We start from the raw sequence: 25,110 nt of genomic DNA, 5'->3' as shown, positions 1-25,110 counted from the left end.
GTCAAACCACAAGGCAGAGATTCCAGGCATGCTTATGCTGCACACAAAGCTAGAAACCTCCAGCAGTGCAATTGACGCAGAGCAAGCACGGGCCTTGGGCTGTGACCAGGAAAGAGGGATGCTGTAAGAAACATAACCACTGCATCACAGGGAATGGACCCACGTATATTTTAGTCACTTTATTTGTATTTTTATCTATGTACATCACATTTCGATTCTCCAAGTAATCAAGGTAGTTATTCTCAAATAGTTTAGTACATCAATTTTATAAAATACAGTTGAACCAACGTAGATTAGAAATACATACATTATGATACATTAAGTGCTTTGAATAATGAGTAGTCCAGCCTCCTACCAGTGAGCGATTAATTGGGTTTTGGTCATTGTCATGGAGGACAAACCACTCATTCCACAGGCAGCTCCACCTGAGCCCAGTGGAGCTCCTTAACCAGCAAGAGTCCCTCGTGTGTGTGTCTGGGGACAGAAAGCAGTCCTGGGTCACCACAGGACATTTTGCTGCTTGGAATCAACATGCGGACAAGTCCTCACTTCGGACTGGGACAAGATTTAGATGTTTGTCACGAGGCCTCAGATGAAAACAGAAGAGCCAGCCTAACTCTGAAAAGATGCAGTCTTTGCATTTACAACTGCATTTTGTTCACACACACATACTGAACCTGTGTTAACAAGAAATAAAATGCTCTCATCAAAAGGCTTGCTTAACACCCAGACTGTTCCCTTAGGACATCTTTACATATGCTGCAAGTACACAGCTCTAACAAAGAGGTCTCTCAAAGATATATTCCACAAAACCTATTGTTTTCCTTAGAAATCCAGCTTTGTAGCAAGTGAAATGCAAGGACAATTCTTACTCTGAAAAGGGAACACCTTGGGAGATCTGTCCAGCTTCTGGGATTTGAACTAGAAATGCTTACCACTTCAGGTTACGTGGCACCCAAAGATGTCCCAGTTCCAGTTAACACTACCTGTTTTACCTATGACTAGATCCAAAGCCTAGCCAATGATTCCAGACCAAGATCACTCTTACAAGCCTCTCCAAATGCTACGACTTAGCCCCAAAAGGCTGCAATTCACACATCCAGGCTCTGCATTCTCAGGCTACAAAACAGCTGGCCAGAATGGAAGGTTCACTCATTTTGTACATTGCCAATGGCCTCATACAGTGATGTAGAGGGGAACAGTAGCTACGATCAGATGACCAGGTTGTTTTTACAGCCAGCTGCTTGAGACTCTGGAAGACAAGCAGTACAGAACAGCTACATATCACTCTGGAGTAAGGGTCACTGGTAACAAAACAGAAGTAGCACATCCCAGCTCTACATCAGCTTTGTGCAGATGTCATGACACTGCCCAAACTCGTGGTCCATCAGCCACTGCACATACTGACTAAGGTTGGGTCACCTTAGATTTCAGGCAAGGCAAATTTTTCCCTGTAAAACTTCAGAAGGGGAAGAAAAAAGAACACATGTAAACTGTAATGAAGACCAAAAGAGATTCAGGCTACATATCGCGCTCTTTCTTCCACATCAGTAAACAGACATTCAAAGCTACAGAAATGATTACCATTGAGCTGATGGGTAGGTTGGTTCCTCATTACACACTAGGCCCTACAACAAAAACTAACCAGCTCAGGAGCACATATCAACATAGGAGACAAGATGCGTTCCAGAGGTAATCTTCACCTGAAGCACTGTACTGAACTAGAGAGATTCTGTGCCAGAGAAATCAAGCACTACTGTGTCATCTTTCCACAGCACACACCACTGCAGCTTTTCACACTACACCCCCAGAAACTGAATACATTGGACAGAGGAAGTGGGAATACTTTCATTTTTGCAGCTTCAAGGTCAGCACTTTTGCTCATGATTGAGAAATGCTTTGCAGTGTGGTTCAGGGAAGGGGGAAGACTCCCAGTATAAATGACTGTTGCCTCCTAGCAGTTCAGATCTAAACTGCACTGGTTGCTTTCAGATCCAACAGCTCAGTTCTCAGTCACTTTCTTTTCAGAGCTGCCCAGCTGTCACTCCTGAACAGAACCACCACCATCTGCTGCAGAAGAAAATACTGAATGTGGGAGGAAGAGTGAACAAAATGCATGTTTTGACTCACAGTTACAGTGAAGATGGCATTACCAGGCAACTAATTGGTCAGAATGAGTAATTCATCAAGAGCTATGCTGTCCTAGACTCCATGTTTGAAGTCAGTCCTTCCACCAGAGAGTGGAAGTACAACAAGGACACTATTCTTGCCTCTCAAACTCACATAAAAAAATAAATTCTTATTTACTGGCCTATATTATTCTCAAGCTAAAAAGTAAACTTGCCACCTACAAAAACAGGTAAAAAAATAATAAAAACAGAAAGAACTGCTTATTGTCATAATGCAGAGATTCTCAGGTCTCTGCATATCTGAACCACCATACAAAATACTTATTAGTTCAGGTTTTTCATTTTACAGAAGACTACATTCATCATCTTGGTGCAAAAAAAAACACGTCTAATACTGCTGAAGAGAGGTTTTACATAGGAATGGCACAGTTAAATGAGATGGGGATGCTTATTCTCATCAACATGTCACAAATACAAGAAAAGCAGTCTCCTGGCAAAATTCCACCATGAGGTAAATGCATTGTTTCATTGTTTGAAAGGTTTTGGAAACTGAAATGGATTTGAAGTGATCTGCCAGGAACAATGGTTTCATTAAGGAGAGAGTTGTCAATGTAAGGTAGCATGCATTTCATCTAGCAATTTGGTGCCTTCTGCTAAGGGAGGAGTTAACCAGCTTCATAACTAGAATTGAGCTTTCTTACATAAAAGGGTAGAGTTTAGTCACCTGTTTCTACGGAGTTGGGCAACATTTAAATTGAATTCTTGTTTAGACTTGAAGGAATACATATTGAGGTTTGCAATATGCTGATCACTGACAACCCATTTGTATGGGATTCTGCTAAAAATCAAATTATAACGGAGACAGATGTGTACCGCGGTACTGTAACTTACAAATTGTAGTGATTTAGAGAGTTATGGCATCATAGCTGTGGAGCTGCCTCTAAAAAAAAAGAAGCATGCACATAAGTTATTCCTGGGTCCTAACCAGGTCAACTACAGATCACTGCAACCATGGTGTAACTTCAGAATTAACTTGATTCTTCCTTCACCCACCCACATGGGGCAGGAGTGCTTATTTCACATTTGCAATACCACACATCTACTACAGAAACATGAGCTATTCATACTCAACACCAATTAAGGAGTGCAAGACTTACAGAGATCACGTAGTTCTGTACCACCATGAATGAGACAGTGTTGGTTTCAGTGCTCATACATAGAGATATCACCACTCTCCCTACTGACAGAGGGAATGTCTCTTATCAATGCTCTTCAGTGGTACCTTAGCTTAAATCCTTGATGAGACTGGCCCACTCCACCCTTCAAGAAAGGATTAAAGTGCAACAAGCAAATTTCACACCTTGCAACATGATGCACGTGGTCAGTGCAGATGTGGAATCCTCTTGCTTACTGCTGGGCAGACCACAGAAAGAGAGTGACCTGTACAAGAGAACCACTGTCCTCTTGTGCTTTGCCAATATGGGCTTTAGTTTAGCAATTCAGGCCGAGCCCTGTCCAATGGTCTGGCACCATCAGGAAATACTTGTCCATAGCTTCACAAAACCTGGTCCGGTAGAGTTCTGGAGAGACCACAGTTGGCATCTTACCTAATGTGCAAAAGTCAAAGGCAGTTAGAAATGGGCTAAAACATACACTGCAGTACAAACAGCTTTCACATGAAGTTACAGCACCACCTGGCACATGGATGAATGCATGCTGTACATGGAATCAACAAGTATGGTTAGATTTCTTTATTTCTTAAACGTTTGAGAAACAAATGAGATCAAGATCTGGATTAGCTGATGCTGAATTGAGAGACATGGAGCTGGAGGAGCTATCTAGGTTTTTCCACGCTAGCCCTGATTGTTTTTCCTTCTCTCCAGTTTACATGTCTTTACAGGTTTTTGCCAGCAAAGATGCAAATTTCTCCCAGGAAGAATGTCACTGTATGGACATGCTCTTATCTGCTCCAGACATCCAGGCAGTGAGATCACGAATGTTTCCCTCCCCTTCTTGAACAACTTTCCTGTTAACATGTGGCCAATACTTGGAAATTCTGCATGCAAGATACTTCTCTCATTTCCACATAGGAAACTCATCGGCTCCTCAAAATCTGGGTAGCAGCAGTCAATCATTTGGTAAGGACTCCTCCAAACTAAAATCCTACAGTGTATTTGATTTCCTGGACTCAGACAGTCTCTTCTGAAACCAGGCAGAAAGGGCTTTTTTTGCTAGTATTTCTCTCTATCTGTTTTTGTGAGCACTGGGTAACCACGAAAAAAAAATAGAACAGCCTGGTAAGTAGATGACTACACCTCATTTCCAGGCGTTTGGGTACCTCAAGAGTCTCTCATGAAAGCAGACAAATACATGATTTTTTTCTGAAAGTTTTTATTCCTCCCCCTGCTCCACATAATTAAAAGTGCAATTTTGCACAGAGGAAGTTGCAGCTTTACTAGCACAGTTATTAGAAGCTTCCAGCTAAATAAAAAGTAGAACAAAAATAAAGCTTTTGATTATAACCTTACCTTGACCTCCCAAGATGCCAGTTGACTTCACCACCATTTCAAGCTTTTTGTCCCAGGTAAAAGTGCGAATATAGTCTGTTGCAAGAAAAAAAAAGAAATCCATCCACAGACATGCCATATCTGCTATAACCCAAGTAGTGTTGTTCTAAAATGCATGATGCCTCCTCCAACAGGGAAGAAAATACAGTAGGCTTCTATAGCCAGAAGGACTCAGGTGTTCCCCCTAACAGCAGCTTCACTTTGCAGATTATTTATTCTACTTGGCTGGGGTGAATGCGATAGCTTAAACATCCATCAAGATCACAACCAACTCTTCCTACCTCTACAAAAAAAAGGTGAAGTCACTTAGCTGACCTTCATCCTAGAAACATATCAGAAGCCCCACTTTGCTGCAACAGCTTCCATTACTTTTCTACAGCTGCTAGCAGCATCAAAAACTTGAACACCTAGCCGTTTAGGCCGAGAGCATTCCTCATCAGTGCAGCCACCTGCAGATCTAACAGTTTATACCTCATGAAATGGAGGGCTGAAAACACCACAAGGGATCCTGGAAAAGACGGCTGCAAAGAAAGAGCTCAGAACTGTTTCTAAACCAGTTTTAGGAAAAATGATTACAAGCATACAAACACTCTGGTCTGCAAAAGTGAAGATGAAGTTAATCACTTCCAAGGTTTTTGCACACAGCTAGTTTCCCTGTCTAAAGATGGCACTCTACTTTCCAGTCACAAGTCAGAGGATGTGGCAAGGAAATTACTTGGTTGACATTCATTATCTAGGTCAGGCTACATGATCCTAAGTGATCTCAGAATATTCGATCTCCCTCTTCCACCCCTACTTCTCACTGTTTGTTCCTACTTAAATCTATTCCACAGACATTGCTATTTGAACAGATATGTAAATACTATTGAACTTTAAAGATTAAACACATGAAGACATACACATAATTCTATTTCAACTGGAGTCAAAGTGCAGGTTAAACATCAACTCGATTGTTTGCTCACTACGTGTAAGGCCCCACACATACATTCTTCCCAATGTTTCCCAGATATACTCCTACTGATAGGAATAGGATAGCACAAATTATACGAGAGCTGGAGAAAAAACTTCCTGCCTCCACTACGAACACTCATGACAGATGAGGGCAGTATTTCAGCAGCTGGGAGATCAGCTTTTTGGCACACACCTCTGGGGGGTGGCGATACAGTTCTAAGAGTACTGAAATCAGAAGAAAGCAGTTTCATGAAAGCGAGAAAAAGCAACATTCAACTTACCAATGATCCCAACAACCAGCTCATTGCTTGTATCATCTCGACCCACCAGCAGGGAATAGTCTATGATGAGGTGGCTGGAGAGGAACTGGGAATCACTGTGTATAGAAGCTCTCAGCACAGCCTTGCAATGGGAACGGATGTACAAAGGGTTGTCACGGACCATCTTCAGAAGGTTCTCATCCAATAGGACTACATCACAGCTTTCTTTCCCTGTGTCTGTTTTAACATTTCTATTCCGGAGAGAGCCCTTTAGGTCAAAAACCTGTAAATGGAGAACAGCACTACGTTTTCCCACTTTCTTCTGTAAGATTAAAGACTTCAAAATAACTGACTGCAGTGTTTGAGCAGGGATCATAGCAGGGCAGCTCTTCCCTTCTCACTACGGAGAAGACAGCAAACTTCAATACAGAAAAAATAACAGTTCCCTAAGTGGAGAGCACCATGTAAACCTACACAAAAGCTCTGCAACTTCAAATCTCAAATTTTAGGCAAGAAATTTCATTAATATTTAGTCTAACCTAAGGGAAAATGTGCGCCTCTATTTTTAAATTGAATGGGCAAACTCAGTTGCCCAGCCAGCTTATAGACTCAAATGCTGACAGCAGCTAAAGGCACTCAAGGAGGAAGTGGGTCCTTGCTTAATGAGCCATTTAACATGGGTTGACAAGACCAGAGACAGACTACAGAATACTTTCTTTGACTGGAAAAGACCTCTGGAGGTCTCTAGCCCAGTGCTCTACTTGAAGCATGTCCAGTTAGAGCAGGTTGTTCAAGTCAAGACTTGATTAACTCCAAGGAAAAAGCCCATAATCTTTATTTCTATAACTACTCACTATTTGATGTCAGACACTAAGAGAGAAGGTAACATCTGTTTCAGTTTCCTTTTCAGCATCAACTTAGCATTTGAAGAGGACTTTCCTTGCCACTTTAAGGCCTCTATGCTACTGCCTCATAAAAGCCATCCTCCCTAACTAAGAAGCAAGGCTGAATTCAGGACCTCGTCACACACATGAAATGGTTCAAAGACAGAACAGTGAGTTTAAAGCATTATTATGGAATTTGCTTCACAATCTCCATACATAAGACCCCCCTTTTAAATACATTAGGACATAATATAGTCTATAAATGCTTTACCAAAAAATGTAGCATTTTGTTAATTAAACTGGCAAGGCTCTCTCAGACATCAGATACACCTGGACAAATAAGACTTAACAACTAAAGTATGCACTACAGCTATCTGAATGAGCCAATCTAGTCATCAAGTTACTGAGGATCACATAACAAAAAACAGGCACTAACTGCCAACTTAGAGCATATGGAAAAGATAATTACTATTAACCCTGCTACTTCTCTCAGCCCAGAAAGAGTATGCACTGCAGTGGAGCAAAAACTCTGTCAGACATGGTCAAAACTTCTTGCTCTTACCTGAGCCATCTTTCTCCCATAGAAAAGGTTTTCCATGACAAGCAGATCCAGTTTCTTCTCAGTGTTGTTTTGAGAGTTCTTGTACCCAATTCGATACACCCCAAGGATTTTGGCCAGTGCTGTGGGCTTCTGATTAAGAAAAGACATTGGGTAAGATCTCTGCATGCAGGCAACCAATCAAATCTCAGAAGTACCACTGTATTCTTAGTACAACTCATACCCTCCAACAGATATTCTTTTTGCTTAAATGAAAATGGTTAATGGGAACACCTACTAGTCCACAAAATACAGAACACTGCCTAACATAAAAGCACTTAAAAAAAAAAAATACCTTCTGCTGAACTGCATTAGTGATGTAAGTGAAGTAGTGTGGAGCAAAGTCAAGGAATGACTGGACTTCCAGGCGAGGCATCTGCTTCAAGATGAATCTATCATCTGTTTTAATATCAGACAGATATGTGAGTGACATTTTTTGCAAGTGCTTTAGAACAGCCATGCAATTGAAATAGTTTGAAAGACTGCCATTCTCCTAAACTCTTAGCTACAGAAGATATTACATTTATATTACATTTATAATTCTTTTCTGGCTATATTGTCAATTTGGATCTGCTGGTAAGTCAGAAAGAAGACACTAAGTCTGATTTAACTCAGTTTTATGGGATCCTTATGCATACAGTAAAAACAGCCTACAGACCCTTCCATTCAAGACCTGCTCTAAGCAAGAGACTAGAATCAGATGCTGTTGAAAAAAAAAAAGAAATCTTGTTATATGCTATGTGAGATGATAAGAAACGGTATCTTCAATAATCAGATTTTTCCTTGAAGTACACTGAATTTGTTTACTGAAATCCACCTAGCAGAATACCACCTTTCTGCTCAACTGGACTCTCTGGCTGCCACTACTGAAAACAAAACTCCATTTTTCCATCCTGCCCATTAATTTTATTTTAAACAAGTTAAAAAAGCAAGAAAAAAAACAGATTTTGAATACTCCAAACAATCCACTTAACTTTCCACTCTGATTGGCCATTTAACAGTCAGCAACCCTCTGTAATCAGGGATTACACAACATACTAATCATCACCAGCTCTAAACAACACCCTTTAATTCTGAAAGATGAGGCAGCAGTTTTTACCTTCAGTCACATAGAATGCAGCCCCAGATTTGCCACCTCGTGCCTGCCAGGGCATCGAGTGAGAGAGGGAGCGGATGAAGTCCTCTTCACTGCTCCCCAGTATCACTTCACGCATCTTGTGAAACTCGCCAGCATAATAAATCCTGCAGTAGAACTTGGCATTCGCATCTGAGAACTCTGCAAGAAAACTTCTTTCTCAATAACAGTATGCAACACTCACTACCTACCAGAGATGACACTTAAGAGATTTTAATGATGTTTCAAAAAAAATTTAAAAAAACTACTTTCTTTAATATCCTGCTCCAATACCTATTGTACCTTGGGCATGTGAATCAATACAATTGAAATTAAAGGCTTGCAGGAAAGAAAAAAAATTAACCTCCTTTAGGTTAGCTTACAATACATGCCAAAGGGACAACAATCCAAATGGGGGAGGAAGGCAGGTCACGCAGTATTTTTTGCATCAGACACGGATTAGAGCAAGTAAAAATGGTATTTCTCTGTTATTAACTTTTTGTCCCTCCTGTCTCATACAGCTATATAATACAAAACCATGCAAAGTGCTATAAATAGAGCAATCCACCTGAAGACTTTCATTACATGCACAAGGAAAAAGGATTTTGTCAGCTAAGACTTCAAGTTATTATGCAAAACTCACGGAGTTCCACATGGGGATTCACCAGCTGTTTCTTCTGTCCATCTCCTCCATCCACCTCATCTGAAAACATAAAGGACTTCTTGATTATCATCATCATTTAAAGAGCTATGCAAGATAATGCTTGTAAATCCATATTATGAGAAAATTACTTTCTTTTCTTCAAGAATACATTGGCAACTACAGAATTAGAGGCATAGCTGTACATATGCTAGAAGGGCACTGATATTCCTAGAACACAAATACAAGTTCTCTCTTTGTTTTCTCTGTTTGCTTAGCGCGAGCATAAACAATAGAAAGTTAAACAGGAAGCAAGAAAGAGAGCATGGGCTGATAAACTGAAGTCAATTCATATTCAGATTACTAAACGTCCTTTTAGGTAGAGGGGTTTAAAAGCCCCCATTTCTCTATTTCTCTTCTTAAAAAGCAAAGCAAAATCCTTAGGACAAATCTACATTTTGAGCTTCAGTCATCTGTTTTCAATGCATGCTGGGATTGAAAAAATGCTGAAACCATTGAAAAAGTATGAGCTGGAATGTATTCTTAGCCTTTTCAGTATGAATGAGGTTTGGAAGAATTAGCACTTCAAAACAGAAGATGGATTCAACAGCAGCAACCCTGTACCTTGTGGCTCTGCTCCTTGGTTCTCTGCTCCCTCTTTACCCATCTGTCCAACCTGGTAATAGGCACTGTCAGCACCACGTAAGGTCTCCTTCTTCTGGGAAGACAGGTCTGGGCTCTTTCCTCCCGTGCCACGGAAGAAAGACAAAACACTAGATGGTTTCTTTGCTACAGCAAAAAGAATAAAGAAGATGATATTGGCATTACCAGAAGCAGTTAAATAAAGGCTTGAGTCAGACAAGCATTCTCTGTTTGTTGTTCTAACTGGAGGGGTGACACCACCCAGCAAACCTGCAATTCTTCAGGCAACCAATGTCCATTCAGTCAGCAGATTTAATGTCCTGAGTGACACTGTGGAATGCTGGAGTCACTCAAGAGAGCACACTTCACAAGAACAATACAAGCTTCAGTCACTGTTTCTGCTTGCTTGAGCGAAACGTCAACATTTCAAATGCAACAAATACAATTCAAAACAGGAATTGTGCCACGAGCCATATATACTTTAAGAAAATGGTGGGGGAGGACTACAACACAGAAGCCTACCCCGCTGGCATCCTGAAACCACACAAAGTGTGAGGATGTCCCCCTCTCTATTTGAAAATGTTTGGTGTCATTTTAGACAAGGCAGTACTGAAGAGATCAGAACACACAGGCATCATGCCCCACTGAGTATGTTAGGCCCAAGAATAAATTATGTTCCATTATGTAATAATAACACATTAAAGCATAGGATGGTAACATCATCTCTTAAGAATCAGAGAAAGCCATTATGGACAGAGACTTATAAAAAATACAGTATGTTCTACATCAGGTTGACTGCAAGTCACAATTTAAACATGAAAAAACTCAGCAAGCACAACTGAAACAAGACGATGGTACTCAGACTGCATTTTCTTTGTTATGACAGCTTTGAAAGAGTTCAAACAGAATGAACAAACTGAAGTCTGAAATTAATATCATATACACGACTTTGAAAATGCTCTTACGTTGTTCCATTTCAGCGGCACGATTTGAAGGACCCGCGTTAGCCTCAGGCAGTCGCACAGGACTCCCGCTCTTTGGTTTGCCATCTGACATACTGAAAGGAAAAATGTCATAGTAAGGACAACAAACAACTATCTGAGACACTACAGCTTTACTCCTGTAGCAAAGGGGAGGAGGATTGCGGCAAGGTGGGGGTCAGCCTCTTCTCCCATGCAACTAGCAATAGGACATGAGGGAACAGCCTCAAGTTGTGCAGGGCAGATTCAGGTTGGATGTTAGAGCCAGATTCCATCAGAAAGCAGAGATCCTAACAGAGGCATACTCTCTGGGTCCTTCCTCATCCTAGTTTTGGCTGCTTCCCAACAACCACTTTTGCTACTATAAACTATACTAAAACTATACTCAACTATAGTTTTCTCTATATAACGTAGCTCCTGCATCTAACCTGTTTGGCTGTAGTCCTTCTTCAGTACCATTTTTTGGAGATGCTTTGGACAACTCATCCAGGGCATTTCTGTATTCCTTGCAACTGAAGGAGAAAAAGAAAGAAATGAAAATAAGTTTTCCTCTAGGAAACCCTGCTATACCAACTCAAAGATTCAGTTCAGAGACAGCAAACAAACCTACAGTAGGAAATGTTTTTATTACTTTTCCTTACAGCTACGATTATCTCCCTTATCACAGCTCCTGCCTTAGTTCACACCGTGAGAAATACTCTCCCCCCTTATTGCTTCTGCAATTTAAGAATGAGCTACTCTAAGTCTACTGCCTAATGCCAAGAAAGCTCCAAGGTTTACTGAAGTAGCTGGTTTGCAGAGCTAAGCAGTAGCTGGCATAACTGAATGCAGGCAAGGGGGAGATTGTATTACAAATAGTCAGTCAGTGTTCCTTATTTCAGTTGCACTGTCTTCAGGCTAGAGAACTGAGAAAGCTTTATTCACACCTCTTCCTCTATCAGTATTAGCTTCAACAGAACACCACAATTGCATCATTTTTGTGTGGGTAGAAAAAGCCCAAAATCCAGCTGGAAGCTGGAAAACGTGCACTCCGTATCTTAGTAGTATAAGAAGACAACTTCAGCTCTGTCAGAAACTCTCACAGCAGCTGAGTGACGAAATTGTCATGCTTGTTCCCTCCTACTTCCCTATATTCCCTGCACAGAACAGCTGCCAGAATATAACACGTCAGATGAAGAGAAAGTAACACCAGTACCTGAGAGCAAAAGCTATGATGGAGCTTGGTTCTTTCTCACAGACTGCAATAGGTACGCGTTCATGCTCATACATTAGGTAGTGTTTATCTGGGTCACTGAATGAAAATGGAATAGAGAGACCATTAGCAGACAACAGAAGTTTATGAAAAGGTTAATTTTTGGTCAAAACCCAATCTCTTCACTGCACTCGAGGCACAAGCTGAAAGTCTTAGCACAGAGCCAAAGCATTCCAGATCAGCCTCTCTCAACAGACCCACTCATAGCTAGCTACGTGGTTAAATCTAACTGGCAGCGTGTTAGAGCAATCATCACATCAAGCAAGCTTCTAGTACCAGAGGACCAGCTCTAAGTTAAAGTCTATTTGTGTTTAGCAGCCACTGTTTCTAATGGCACTAAAACCTGCCAGTTTGCTTTATGTGTCCTGCAGAGTAGTCTGCAGAGTGAAGTTAGGAGGCAAAAAAACCATCCAGTCTTCCGAACAAGAAATTTAGCACAGAAACCTCCCCAAAGCCTCCTGAGTTTCCCATCAGATTTTCTTTAACTTACCTATAAGATTGTCATTTCACTTTTACCTCACTAGCCCGTGGCCTCCACTATTACTTCAGGGTAGAAGTCAGATTTTAAACTCAGGCTGCCAAACATTAGGTTCATGTCAAACAAGAAACACTACAACACATACAGACAGAGTAGCTGAAAAGACTTCCCAGCCTGCTCATTTTCACGTGAGAGGGACTTGAGGGCACATGCAGCAGCCATTGAACCTGACCTACACCCAGACAATGCCCATTTGAGTCCAACCCTCGGGAGAGGTCTGAAAGCAAAAATGAGAGGCAGGCATGTAGCTTTAGTAAGTCCTTAGTACAGAAGGACATTTCTGTTCCCTCCCTGAAGCAAGTTAGAAAGTACCTCTCCTTCTCCTCTTAAAAGGCTTCTGGAGTGGCATGCCTACTAGGAAAAAGAGAATTTGATAAAAGAGTCAGGGTCATAGGTTTGAACTTCGCATTGGGCAGTGGGATGTGACCCAGCCAGGTGGGGAGTGGGCAGAGCCCACAGTTCTACAAGAGTAGAATAGAAGGATCGGGTCGTTAATATGAAAAGGGGGCAACCTAGAAACTGAGGAAAGGACAGAAAGTTTCTTGTCTTAAGGAAGGTCATCAGCTTATTTGGATGCAAACCCAGATAATGACTTAAGTTATATACAAAGCAAAAAAAGCATGCGTAGCTCTGTCTACAGTTTCACCAGGCTACTCATTTGTACATGTTACATATTAAGCAGTACTTACAAGGGAAACGGAATGGGGTTATAATTGTTCCCAGGCAATAAGTTAGCCAAAATAGCTTTCATAGTCGACTTCTCTTTCACTTGGCTGTCAGTAGATCCCAGTGAGTGTCCATCAAACACATCTGAAACAGAGGTAAGTTCAGTCTGCTCCACAAACTTTACTCTGTGTATTTGGGAGCAAGGTGGTAGACCAGAAAGTTACCATATTTGCTATTTTCTAAATAGATCTCATACACTTGCCACAGAAAAGGAAGATAATGATTACAAGACAAAAACTCAACTATACCTTCTGAGCTACTGGTTGTATCCTGTTCAGAAAGTGCGTTGGCACCAGCTAGTTGTTCAGATACAACCTCTGGAGGAGTGGGCAACTGAAGATGGGTGGAGCCTGTGGAGCTCTGACTTGACAAGGTAGTCAGGAAACGATCCTCTGAAAGATCAAGGACAGAGGAAAGCATTAGATATGGCTGTCAGAAGTGATATTGCTCGTCTTCAGGCCAAGCCATCACCAGTGTCTACTTTCAATAAGTTTTTAACTTAGAAAGCAGGTAAGAATGCTCAGAGCAAAAGAACTAGCAGCTGATCCTGATCAGTGTACACATAACCTCCAGAAGATGCATATACTTAAGCACCCAGTGTATTCAGTTCCCAGTCTCAGTATGTGCCTCACAAGTAAGGAAGGGGTCTCAGCACACACAACCACCTCAAGGAAAAGATGCATTCCATGTATTCCGTACAGATATTCAGTTATTTAGAAAGCTTCTGAGGATTTTTAAACAATACTCAATTTCAAAGAAAAACCCTTGATAGTCAAATTAGGATCATTCAATCCCACATTCAAATCTGTTTGTGTTTTATAACAGTAAGCTTATAGTTGGCTTAATTCCATCTTGTCCAATGTCAAGTCTGATACTTCAGAGAAACAAAGGCTCCCACATTGCAAGAGAAAGGGTTACAACAAACATCTTCTTGTATCTTAAGAAAAATAGATAATGTACCTTTCTCTCCATTTTGCAGTGCTGGAGAAGCATTGCGTGGGGAAGCATCCATGCTGCTGATCTAGGAAGAACATCAGGTGATCAATGTTGATGCTAGGCTCTTTAAAGCTATATCCCTTCCTCTTTGTGGAACACTTGCGAAAGCTGATGTACCACAGCAGAATGCTTCTACCCACTGTTCTCAGATTCAGCACATCACTGCCTCTGTCAGTATATGAAAGAGACAAAGCAATAGCAATCTAGTTTCACAAGATTGCTCATGCCTGCTATCACCTCTATATGCTGCTTTCAAGACAAGGCTCTTCCTCTATACAGCTTACTTAAAGCTAGCTGAAGACTAAGCAAGTTTTAGCATTAAGCTTTTAGCTTGAAGTGGAAAGGACACAAATGCATGCAGCTGAGCAAACCAGAGTGCCACCAGGTTTGTTTGTGCATTTTGCTAGCTAGCTACTTGGGAGGTCAGCCTCCTTGTACAACCCTTCCATTGTGCTGCCTTGCAGTCTGGACATTTCCTCAGAATATCAGCTCTACAAAGGCAGTTGTTCAGCATGCTGGCAACTGTATCTTTACACACAGATAGAGGGGCAACAGTTCAAGATCATGTACATATCCTCCCAGCCCATTCCCACAGGTTTCACCAAATAGAGACAAACTTACAAATTTATCATCATTCTCCCTGCATTCTTTGCTCTGCCTCTCCTGATATTTTACCTTTTCTCTTTCATAAGTAATAACATTAATAGATAACAGTCCCTGTGCCATTTTCTCTATGCTTTCATTGAGTCCAGCCCCTAACAAGATGACTTCCCTCCTATCTAGACATAACCTTGACAATGAGCACAGCTCTCTGTTGTCAACATTCATTTTAACTGTCCAGAAGCATCAAAAAAAAAAACACAATATCATACCCTCAGCTATCTTCCTCTGTAGAATATAGATCTTGGTTTATGCCTTTATAAGAAGGTAAGTATGATAACATGCCATCCAAATGCTTACAGATGAAAATTACACAGTGCAGTAAGACAAGTTAACTTATTATTAAAGTGAACTGAAGTTGAACTTTAGACAGTTGTGCTCCCCCAGAACAAATGTTTAAGTAATGTCCAGCCTGCTGCTTGTACCTTGCTTTCTTCACCTTGCCTCAGTCTTCCAGGGCTGGGTGGTACTGAGGGGCGTTTTCTCCCTTTCTCTTGCTGGAAAAGATCCTGCAATCTTTAAAAAAATAAAATAAATAAGCTCAAAACATAGGTTATACATATTAGCTCTAAAAGGCAAAAATTACATTTCTCCATATTAGAATCCAGCCCAGCATGCTTTCACAAGCCTTTAACACAAACTAAGGTGACTGCTAATATGTGCTGAAGCTGTGTTCTATGGCCAAAGACAAAATATTTTCCTGCCATCTCCTTTTCCTACAGCAAAAGGAGATGCTGTGAACACCACATCCCAGATGCCCTGCAGTATGAGAGAGCAAAGTCTTCAAAAGAACAGAAAAATAAGTCATCTTGAGCTTTTCGTTTGGCACGTGCCCACCTGAGACTCAATTGCTTTTACATGCTTCCATCTTTCACCTTTGTTCAAATGATGCTTTCCCTCCTCAGATGAAAGTTGTGCTCTACAACATCACACAGCCTTTAACAAATTTCTGTTCCAGTCAACCAGCCATTATAGGGTACTCAGCACAAGCTGTCATAACACCCTCTGTATAGCAATTGCACTAGAAGGAGAAAAAGCATAGAACTTCTTCCCTTACAGAAGCAGCAGAGCACTGATGTTACCATTTCAGCATCTGTCCTCTTACCTACTATTCCAGGCTTGTAGCATTTCACAGAGTCCTTGCTTTTTAGCAATCAGAGATTCAAAAACAGATTGTAGCTGTTGAGGTGTGTCCAATGATGATGAAAGCAGCCTTGCCTGAATCTTCTCAGTCCAGTTTCGAAATTCCCCCTCTTCCATCTGCCAGAAAAAAAACTGTCAGCATTCTGTCACACGACATAATGCTTGACTTAAGTGGTTTCTCCATACATTTTGGTGCCTATACTGTGTAAATGCAGAAGTGGTCCATTACCTCCTTTTGTGCAAACAGATCTTCCATTTTCTCTTCCCTTGTTTTGCTGAAAGTGTCAGTTTTCAGAGAAGCAAGGCGGTCATCAACAGCAAGGTACACTTGTGACACCCTGAGGACAGGAATACAAAGAGTTAAGCTGTGATTGCTTGAAACAACTTCAACATTCTTGAATAAAAACCTGAACATGCTTACAGTTAGTTTCAGAACACAAAAAGATTATACATGACAGTCTTCTGCACAATAGGATGTCCCACTGAATTTACCATGAACGTTGGAAAAAAATCCATTCATGCTGTAGAAATCTCTTAATTACACACAATAACGCTCTTCCCCACAGCTTATTGTTAGCAGTAGAAGTTTTCAGAGAGCAATTCAAAGGTCACAACTCCATTACTAGCAGAGGGGAGCTGTTGCACTACTGGTGCCTAGGGAGACTGTCAGACTGCAAGCTAAACCAACACCACCAGCAGGGATGAGAGAGAACACATTATTTCAGTTCTCAACAAAACGTGACAGTTTCTGAAGTCAGGCAGTCACAGAGAAGTCAGCCAAACAGGAATGCTGCCACCAGGTCAAAGAGCAGTCAGATTAGAATTAAGGCATGGCGGAAGAAACTATCTGTCTTCCACATCTTTGTTCCTACATTTAGAAGGTGTATAGGCCTACAGCGGTTTGCCTCAGACTACAAAAAACATACCAGTCTGTCTACTAGTATAAAAACATGCTAGATCACTCATAACAATGCAACATTCAGAGATTACAATAAACACAGCCAGTAGAAGATAAGATTCTTAAGCTAAATTGCAACAGACGAAAAGGTAAGAATTGGTATTGATGGAACTCAGTAAAGGTAGGAAAGAACACTGTGATGCTACTCTCCCTTAGAAATACATCCAACTAGAAAATTAATGATTTTAAACACATTTATATTTAATTAATTACAAATATTTAGCAAGTGTATTATCTACATCAGCAAAAATTTTTTTGTTTTGCTAAGAAGTCCAGAATACAAATAAGTTAAAATCAAAGCTTACTTTTGAGAGAAGTCCTTAAGATCTTGCAAAATTGTAACCTTTAACGGAGCCTGCCGTTTGATATAGATCTTGGGTAGTGGGACACATACTTCAAGTAGACGGATTGGAGAGTAGCTGAGAAAAGAATGTGACAACTTGTAATAATTTTCCTCATATAGTGGTATACGTACAACTTCTTTCAGCTTCAGAATAAAATTGTGAAAGTATTCCAGATTATCCAAAGCAGAAGTGTTTCTCTTCAGCATCATGCACTGGAACAACTCTCAGTCCCATATCACACGCTTATTTCTAAATAGGAGAGAGATGGATTTGAAGGCTAGACTATTAGGTGGATAAATAATTAGTTGGATGGTTATAGCCACAAGATTGTTGTCAGTGGATCTATGTCCAGGTGGAAGCTGGTCATAAGTGGTGTCCACCAGGAGCCTGTCTTGGGATGGGTGCTCTTCAATATCTTTATCAACAACATAAACAGTAGGATCAAGTGTACCCTCAGCAAGTTTGCTGATGGCAGCAAGCTGAGCAGTGCAGCTGACACGAGAGAAGGGAGGGACAACATTCAGAAGGACCTAAACCAGCTTGAAAAGCAGGCATATGAGAAACTAACAAAGTTCAACAAGGCCAAGTACAAGATGTAGCACTTGATTTGGGACAATCCCAGAGATGTGTATAGACTGGGAGAAGAACCCACTGAGAGCAGCCCTGCAGAGAAGGACTTGGAGGTTCTGGTGGACAAAAAGCTGGACATGAGCCAGCACTGTGTGCTTGCAGCCTCAAAGGCCAACAGTATCCTGGGCTGTATCAAAAGAGGGGTGGCCAGCAGGGATAGGGTAGGGATTGTTCCCCTCTACTCTGCCCTCCTGAGGCCCCATCTGGAGTACTGCCTCCAGCGCTGAGGCCTCCAGCGTGTGAAGGATGCAGAGCTATTGGAGAGGGTCCATAGGAGGGCCATGAAGATGATAAGAGGGCTGGAGCACCTCTCCTATGAAGGAAGGTTGAGGGAATTGGGCTTGTTCAGCTTGGAGAAGAGAAGGCTTCAGGGAGACCTTATTGAAGTCTTCCAGTACTTGAGGGGAGCTTACAAGCAGAAGGGGAACTATTTACATGGACAGATACTGACAAGACAAGGGGGAATGGCTTTAAACTAAAAGAGAGGAGACCTTAAGAAGAAATTTTTTACTCAGAGGGTGATGAGATGCTGGAACAGGTTGCCCAGAGAGGTTAAGGATGCCCTATCCCTAGATGCTTTCAAGTCCAGGTTGGATGGGATCCTGGGCAGCCTGATCTCGTGGTCAGCAAGCCCACCCATGGTAGGGGGGCAGAAACTACATGATTTATAAGGTCCCCTCCAACCTAAGCCATTCTATGATTCTATGGCTATTCTTAGGAATACTGTCCACCTCAACCCACCACAGTGATGGCAGCTACAATGCACTCTGCATGCCAGCACACAATCCTGCATTTGCAGTTTCTGTTTACGCATGCTATCCCGTGCTTTACCCAGTGAGGGAGAGACTCAAGGAATTTCTGTCAGAGCCAGGTGCTTCACACAGTACTAGAGAATGAATTCATTTATTAAAAATCAGATGACCTCACCTGAAAGATGCCACCATCTGATTGTAAGAAAAATACTGGTGGTAGTCATGGTGAATGGAATGACCACAGGGCTCCGCGTTGGCCCTTCGCGTGTACTGGTGTCCATAGAATCTCAGCTCAAGGTATTTTGCAAAAGACATAGACCAAGAATCACTAGAAAGGGGAACAACTGGTGTCACCTGAAATTGAAAGCAAAGTGTCTTAATTTCACCCTTCAACCAGGATCGAAGACAGGCTAATCTAGACTCTAATCTAGTCAGTTTTAGTACCAGAAGCACTCATAACCCCAAAAGATACCAAAACAGCTAAAAATTTTTTTATACAGAGCTAAAGCCAATGCACAGATGGAGGCAATAAACTGGATAAGCAATAAATGCCAGTTGATATTCACAGGCACTAAGTTGGGTGAGCACAAACATATTACTCTACCTGGCATACTATTGCTGTATACAAAGAATTTCCAGCACACCAGTCAGCAGCAGTGTTCATCACATACTTTTTCCCTAGTGATTCTTCACCTACAAATACTCTGCAGTGTACTTCAACCTCAGCAGTCCTTGCAAGCTTGAAGTAGCTAATTACACTTAATAGCTACAAACTTAGTGTTTACATGAGCACACAGTAATACAAGGTTACAGAACATACATAAGCAGTGTAAGGCAGTGTATACATAAGGAGTGTAGGGCTTGCCTTCAGCAACTACATTAACTTCCTTTAGATATCTTTAAGCCCAACACCTATGTTTAAGCCAGCATTAAGTAGGTGAACTGACTCATTAGCACAGATAATTAAGATGTTTTTAGTTTGAGGCACTGCATCAATCTCAAGTTTTATTCTCATCTCTCTTAGACAGCTCTTCACATTTACAAAAGGTTGGCTAGAGAAGAATATCCACCTGGTAATGTTTTTCTTAGTTTAATTAAAGAACAAGTTTCAGATAATACACAGTCTTATTATGTTGTGGTTTTTCATCTTCCTAATGAAGATCTCATTTACTTTCTCATGCCTACTAAAGGAAGTCTAGACATCACACTGACTCAATGCAGACTGTCCAGTTTAAAGCAGATCAAAGAATACCAAGTGGGTTTAGCCAATTACTAAGCCGGTCTCAACATCTACCCTTTCCTGCACACACATTCTTCTGATGCTTGTATAGATTCACATGGAATGGACAACGTTCTTCACCTCTGACAGGACAGCCCTAGTTTTTCCCATGTCAGAAATTTGTTACCAACAATACATCAGTTTCACTTAAGCCTATCCTTTCAGGACCGATACTTTCCAACACAGCTCCATCATACTACATTTTATCCTCAATGTTTCCAATTCTACAAGAGGAATTTGTAGACACGCAGGACCACTTGGCACTAGTAACAGCTTTTGTATAATCCCATATTTCCATACACACCCAACCGGAATAGTAATGATTTTTAACTCCTCATCCTTACCTGTTTGCACAGCCTACACCAGGAATAAGTAAGAATTGTGTGCTGGTACCCAGGGACTGGCGAGTCCAGCTCCTTTAACACAATTTGCACACATCCTTGCCCATGTACAAAGCGACGAATGTGGTGCACCATTGGAGTTTCACAGAACATGCTGGGACATTGGTATGAAGGCCTTACAGAGAAAAATGGAAACACCTATGAACGATCATGTGCAAAGCACTGCTGAAGAGTTGGTTCAATTCATCTTGCATGCATTTTAATGTCACAGTACTATTAATCTTTACTATAAAAAGTTTCCTAAGCCGTAAATGAAAGCTGTTGCTGCACAACTTACTGCTCTCATTTAGGAGCAGCGCGTAGGGAGCCTCCCCTGCCAGCAACAGCTGTACTGGTCATAAGAGTAGTGACTGGATACTGGTGGCTATCACAGTCTTTTTTTTTACTGTTTCTATTACTGAATCTGTTTCTACCAACATATTACACATAGATCACAAAGTATGAATTAAGCACCTGGAAGTGCTTGGCAGTGTACTAGAACAAAGGCTATGGGGGAAAAAGATATGCCAAGGAGCTCTCAAAATCTTAAAGCTTCAGACCCTGAAGGAAGAAGTATGCAAAATAGTGCCATATAACCTCTTCAAACAAAAAAATCCATGACCTTTCTTTGGATGGTTGTCTCTCAAGTCACTGCAGAGACTGGTATCAGAAAAATAAATGCAGAATTCTTCAGGTACCAGAATCAAATAGGAAATTTCTCAAAAGCAGTAAGAGTTGAAATGGAAAAAAAAAAAGCAACTTCCTTGCTCATATAAAAAAAATACTGGAACTATGAAGACAGTGTGATTTCACTTAACGTGGGACAGATTTTGTTTGGTTTAGAATGAGACATACAATGAATTCACCTAAAACAGTAGCGCTCCAGAAAAATCCCGAGAGTCAGGTCATTTTTTCCATAGAATTCCATGGTCACAATCCTGAAGCAGAGAAAGAAGAAAAGCTTTAGAGGAGGAGTTCTGCCACTGTTAATTGTGCAATGGCCTTTAGGTGCACAGATCTGCACCTTTTGCTTGGCTATTTTCAGCCCAGTATACACTCAAAGGCTCCCCCACTCCAAGGCTTGACTATTCTCAAATTCTTACTGTCAAGTTCACTAATGAGATCCAAGGAACAACTTTAAACTTGATATTTAAAAGTGGAATGCAATTCAACTGCACTTTTGGAGAATATGTTCAAGAACATCCCCGCACAGAACATTAACATCCGAAGTGTTACAAAAAGAGCACATCTAGAAGGTGAAAAAAGCCCGAAAGTACTTGAATAAAATTTAATATCAGCTTTTTATTTCTCAGAATCTGAAGTGACCAAGACACTAAACAGATAAATATCAACTAAAGCGTAACTTCAGATAGTTCTGTCTAATATAATTACATCATTTTATTGCTGCTTGTAAGTGAGCTTATCACATTCCTTGGTTCATTCCTCAGCTTTTATAGGAACTCAAGACCACCTTTTTCAAGAAAGGCATCTATACAATTTCACCTGATTTAGATAATGAAACATCACAAGATGTTTCTTGTCCAAGGAGTAGCAATGAAAGCACATCATAAGTTCTGCAAAATCAACAAGTCACAGCCCTCTTAGCTAAAAATGTAGATGTAACTCTTAACAGTGCTGACTTTAATACAAGACAGCAGTATTTTCAAATCCCATTCTCAGGCAATACAACCTGTAAGTATTCTGAGATTATTATTTTTAAGCTTGGACAATATTTATATACGCTATCTCTTCCTCACAGAACTACCTAAAGAAGTACCCTCCCTACACATACAGATCTCTGCAGTCAAAGATCTAACTAAAGCATTCAGTTTCGTGTTGTGCCTTCTCCTTCATGCCTGAGATTAGAAAGGCTGTGGGATACAGTGGGATACAGCTCTGGAGCCACCGGATCATGCAAGAGGCGATTTTGGCAACAGTCCCCATTAGAGAATGATTAAAACCTACAAAGGAGTCCTCAGTGAAATAACTTAAGGTGCAAGGACTGTCAGAAAGAAGAAAGCAACTACACAAGCTACAGAAGAGTAGTTTTCCTACCAGGGGCTGACACAAGCACTTGGAGCATTGCTGGACTGCGCAGAAGAGCTACTGAAGAGAACACACAGCCTCTGATGGTTTACTGGACTCAAGCAATCCACCTGATTGAGAGAAAACAACTCACTCACTGGTTACAGACATCTTCATCCACACGCAACCGATGACAGAATTATATTCTAATAGAATTAAGGACAAATTCCTGCTCATTCCTTCTCCACAGATTCACTTTACTTTATCTTTGCACTTCAGACCAAAGTACTAACTGGCCATTTTCAGAAGAGCATAACTAGTATGTATAATAAAAACAGTTTATGCATATGTGTTACTGTGGAAAGGAAGCTAAAGGGCCAAGACAGGAAACAAAGCCCTGAGACAAATGTACAGCATCTTCAAGACACTTCAGCACAACTTGAAGTCAAATCTTTGCTACAAAAAGACTTCCAGTTTTCTGCTCTTCTCTGATTTTCTGGCACTTGGCTGCCAGAATGGAACCATTGCCCTTTCCACACCTTACAGAGCTATGAAGTCACCAAATATTTTTCTTTGATTGCTGAGTAAATTTAAAACAGCACAGACTTGTAGAGTAATGGCTACTCTTACAGCTTGTGAGACTACTGCCTATGAAGCTACACAGATGTATATTTAAGCACCCATTAAGGTATGACTTCTGCTCAAGAACTTGGGGGTTAACAGTGGCTCAGGAACCAAAATGTAGAGTATTACAAGTAACCAGTTCCGCTACTCTTGTCATAGACATCTTTTTGTGTATAGTTCCCAGTGCAAGAAAGTCCCAAGACCTCAGATACAAATCAGCAGCTGTCATAACAGTTTCCCCTGTCTTTAAATATTTTTGGTTCCAAGTACGCTGCCTTACTTGGAAATTTCTGACAAGATACCGCCCCCTCCATTAAGACATTCTCATATTTCTCCAAATCTCCCAACACTTTACAAACAAATGCTTCAATGTAATTGCAGTCTATAATTGTTTCCATGGCATTAAGCCCTCTTACACCTTTAGAAATCAGTACAAGCAGCAGAAAAGCTGTTTCAGAAACAAAGGAGTTTCTGCCCCCTCCATATTTTCAGGAATCAGTCATATGCAGCTGAGCTGAATAGTCAATCTACTAAGCTGTTTCTGGAGCCTCACAAGCTTTTCCCTTCTCAGGGAAATTTTGCAGTCAGTTCCCCATTCCATTCTTCCTCATATTCACCTAGTCCTTGGTTATATTAGCTTGTTTAAGTGCCCAGAGCACTGTAATCTAAAATGGTTTTGACTTAGTAAAAAAAAGTCTCTGTTTCAACATTCTTCATAAAAGACTACATGTTCTGCGTTACCATGGGAAACAGATTTAATTGTGTTTTGAGTAGCATAGCTTGGATCCTACCTTATGAGACCAGGAGGATTCACTTTGAGCCAGTCCTTTCTCATCCTCTTCAATTTTGCATCCAGTTCTTCCAGCAGGGACACTGGATACATCCTTACTTTGGGCAAAGGGATCTGTGCTTCTCTGTAGTATCCTCCCTCCCCTGGCTCGATAGTCAGCCAGCATTCTGGCCAAACTCTGGCTATCACCTAGATGCTCTGCTATTCTAGTACTGACTAGCTCATGAGAAGGTAAAATTTGGATAGCCTTGGCTTGGACACTCCCATTCATCCCTTGCAGTCCAGAGAGATCCCGCAATAATTGTCTCTTTCTTCTACTCTCCAACTCCTTGTATTCCTTATTAAGGAGAGGAGACCAATAAACTTGCTCAGGGAAGTATTCTCGAGCAGGGCACCTCATGCCTTTTTCAGTCAATAGAAATGGTTCACGGAACACCATTACAGGAGAAATACAGAGAATAACTTCTTTCAGTTCCTGCTTAAATGCTGCAGAGTACGTCTTGAGACGATCCTCAGAAGAAGTTACTTCTTCCGTAACATATAAACCAGTATCATCCTGGAGAGGGTCTCTGAAGACTCTCATCTGATTCTTGGATTCCTGCAGATCATCTGCCTGTTGAAGAGGCTCTAGCGGCTGGCTGTCCAGAGTCACCAAGTGTTGGTCCATGCCATGGAGGGGGAGCAGAGATGTTTCAGGTACTGCAGGAGGTACAGAGTGAAACACCGGAAATTGAGACTCCATTTTGTGGTGCTCTTGCTGTTTTGAGGGCATTGTTTCCAGCTGACTGTTCTCTTGGTCACCTCTCTCAAATAAACCTTTTTGTTCAAGCAAGGTGACCTCATCAGATGACACTGACTCAGAGATTGCAGGAAGCTTTTCAGCTGAGGGTTCAACGTCTCTGATCTCCGTGCTGAAATCCTCACCATTGAATAGGTCCTGTTGTTCATTTTCATCTCCTTGCTCCTCAATAAGGGAGTGAAAGGAAGTGTTTTTGGTGAGAGTAGGGGGCATGGCAAACTCATCCATAAGGAAAGAGATTTCCAGCTGGGAGTGATAAGCCACACAGATCATGAAGATCAAGATCTCCTTCACACGGGCCAGCTCATACTCTGCAGCACCACACAACTTGATAGTGCAACCCAGGTGCTGGGGACACCCTTCAAAGAACATTAGAGTTTTTGTTTGATCTAAACGAAAAACAAAACAAAATCAGAAAAGCAAAATACAAGCATTAGGATGACAACTAC

At 41.2% G+C, this 25,110-nt stretch overlaps 1 protein-coding gene across 10 annotated transcripts in view; it reads right to left on the bottom strand.

Annotated features, from left to right (window-relative positions):
* Nucleotides 1-164: 164 nt before the first annotated feature.
* Nucleotides 165-25,110, bottom strand: part of PIKFYVE (phosphoinositide kinase, FYVE-type zinc finger containing) — a 64,151-nt gene continuing 39,205 nt past the window's right edge. For 8 of the 10 annotated variants that reach the window (XM_040703668.2, XM_040703669.2, XM_040703670.2 and 5 more), the window contains 24 exons: nucleotides 23,864-25,050; nucleotides 22,479-22,579; nucleotides 21,290-21,361; nucleotides 20,388-20,559; nucleotides 18,940-19,118; nucleotides 17,344-17,457; nucleotides 16,310-16,418; nucleotides 16,043-16,197; nucleotides 15,363-15,453; nucleotides 14,242-14,302; nucleotides 13,530-13,673; nucleotides 13,245-13,365; nucleotides 12,641-12,772; nucleotides 11,961-12,056; nucleotides 11,194-11,277; nucleotides 10,751-10,842; nucleotides 9,768-9,932; nucleotides 9,147-9,206; nucleotides 8,489-8,665; nucleotides 7,685-7,788; nucleotides 7,354-7,482; nucleotides 5,929-6,190; nucleotides 4,658-4,732; nucleotides 165-3,736 (listed from right to left, as the gene is read on the bottom strand). In XM_040703668.2, the coding sequence (XP_040559602.1) occupies nucleotides 3,621-3,736; nucleotides 4,658-4,732; nucleotides 5,929-6,190; nucleotides 7,354-7,482; nucleotides 7,685-7,788; nucleotides 8,489-8,665; nucleotides 9,147-9,206; nucleotides 9,768-9,932; nucleotides 10,751-10,842; nucleotides 11,194-11,277; nucleotides 11,961-12,056; nucleotides 12,641-12,772; nucleotides 13,245-13,365; nucleotides 13,530-13,673; nucleotides 14,242-14,302; nucleotides 15,363-15,453; nucleotides 16,043-16,197; nucleotides 16,310-16,418; nucleotides 17,344-17,457; nucleotides 18,940-19,118; nucleotides 20,388-20,559; nucleotides 21,290-21,361; nucleotides 22,479-22,579; nucleotides 23,864-25,050 (3,998 nt within the window). In that variant the 3' untranslated portion in view covers nucleotides 165-3,620. The remainder of the gene's footprint in view (nucleotides 3,737-4,657; nucleotides 4,733-5,928; nucleotides 6,191-7,353; nucleotides 7,483-7,684; nucleotides 7,789-8,488; nucleotides 8,666-9,146; nucleotides 9,207-9,767; nucleotides 9,933-10,750; nucleotides 10,843-11,193; nucleotides 11,278-11,960; nucleotides 12,057-12,640; nucleotides 12,773-13,244; nucleotides 13,366-13,529; nucleotides 13,674-14,241; nucleotides 14,303-15,362; nucleotides 15,454-16,042; nucleotides 16,198-16,309; nucleotides 16,419-17,343; nucleotides 17,458-18,939; nucleotides 19,119-20,387; nucleotides 20,560-21,289; nucleotides 21,362-22,478; nucleotides 22,580-23,863; nucleotides 25,051-25,110) is intronic. The other 2 variants (XM_421967.7, XM_015289536.4) reach the window with 1 other exon arrangement.

Source organism: Gallus gallus, chromosome 7, assembly GCF_016699485.2.
Source record: "Gallus gallus isolate bGalGal1 chromosome 7, bGalGal1.mat.broiler.GRCg7b, whole genome shotgun sequence".
Lineage (NCBI taxonomy): Eukaryota > Metazoa > Chordata > Aves > Galliformes > Phasianidae > Gallus > Gallus gallus.
The sequence above is the reverse complement of the archived record's forward strand: the minus strand, read 5'-3'. Positions and strand labels throughout refer to the sequence as shown.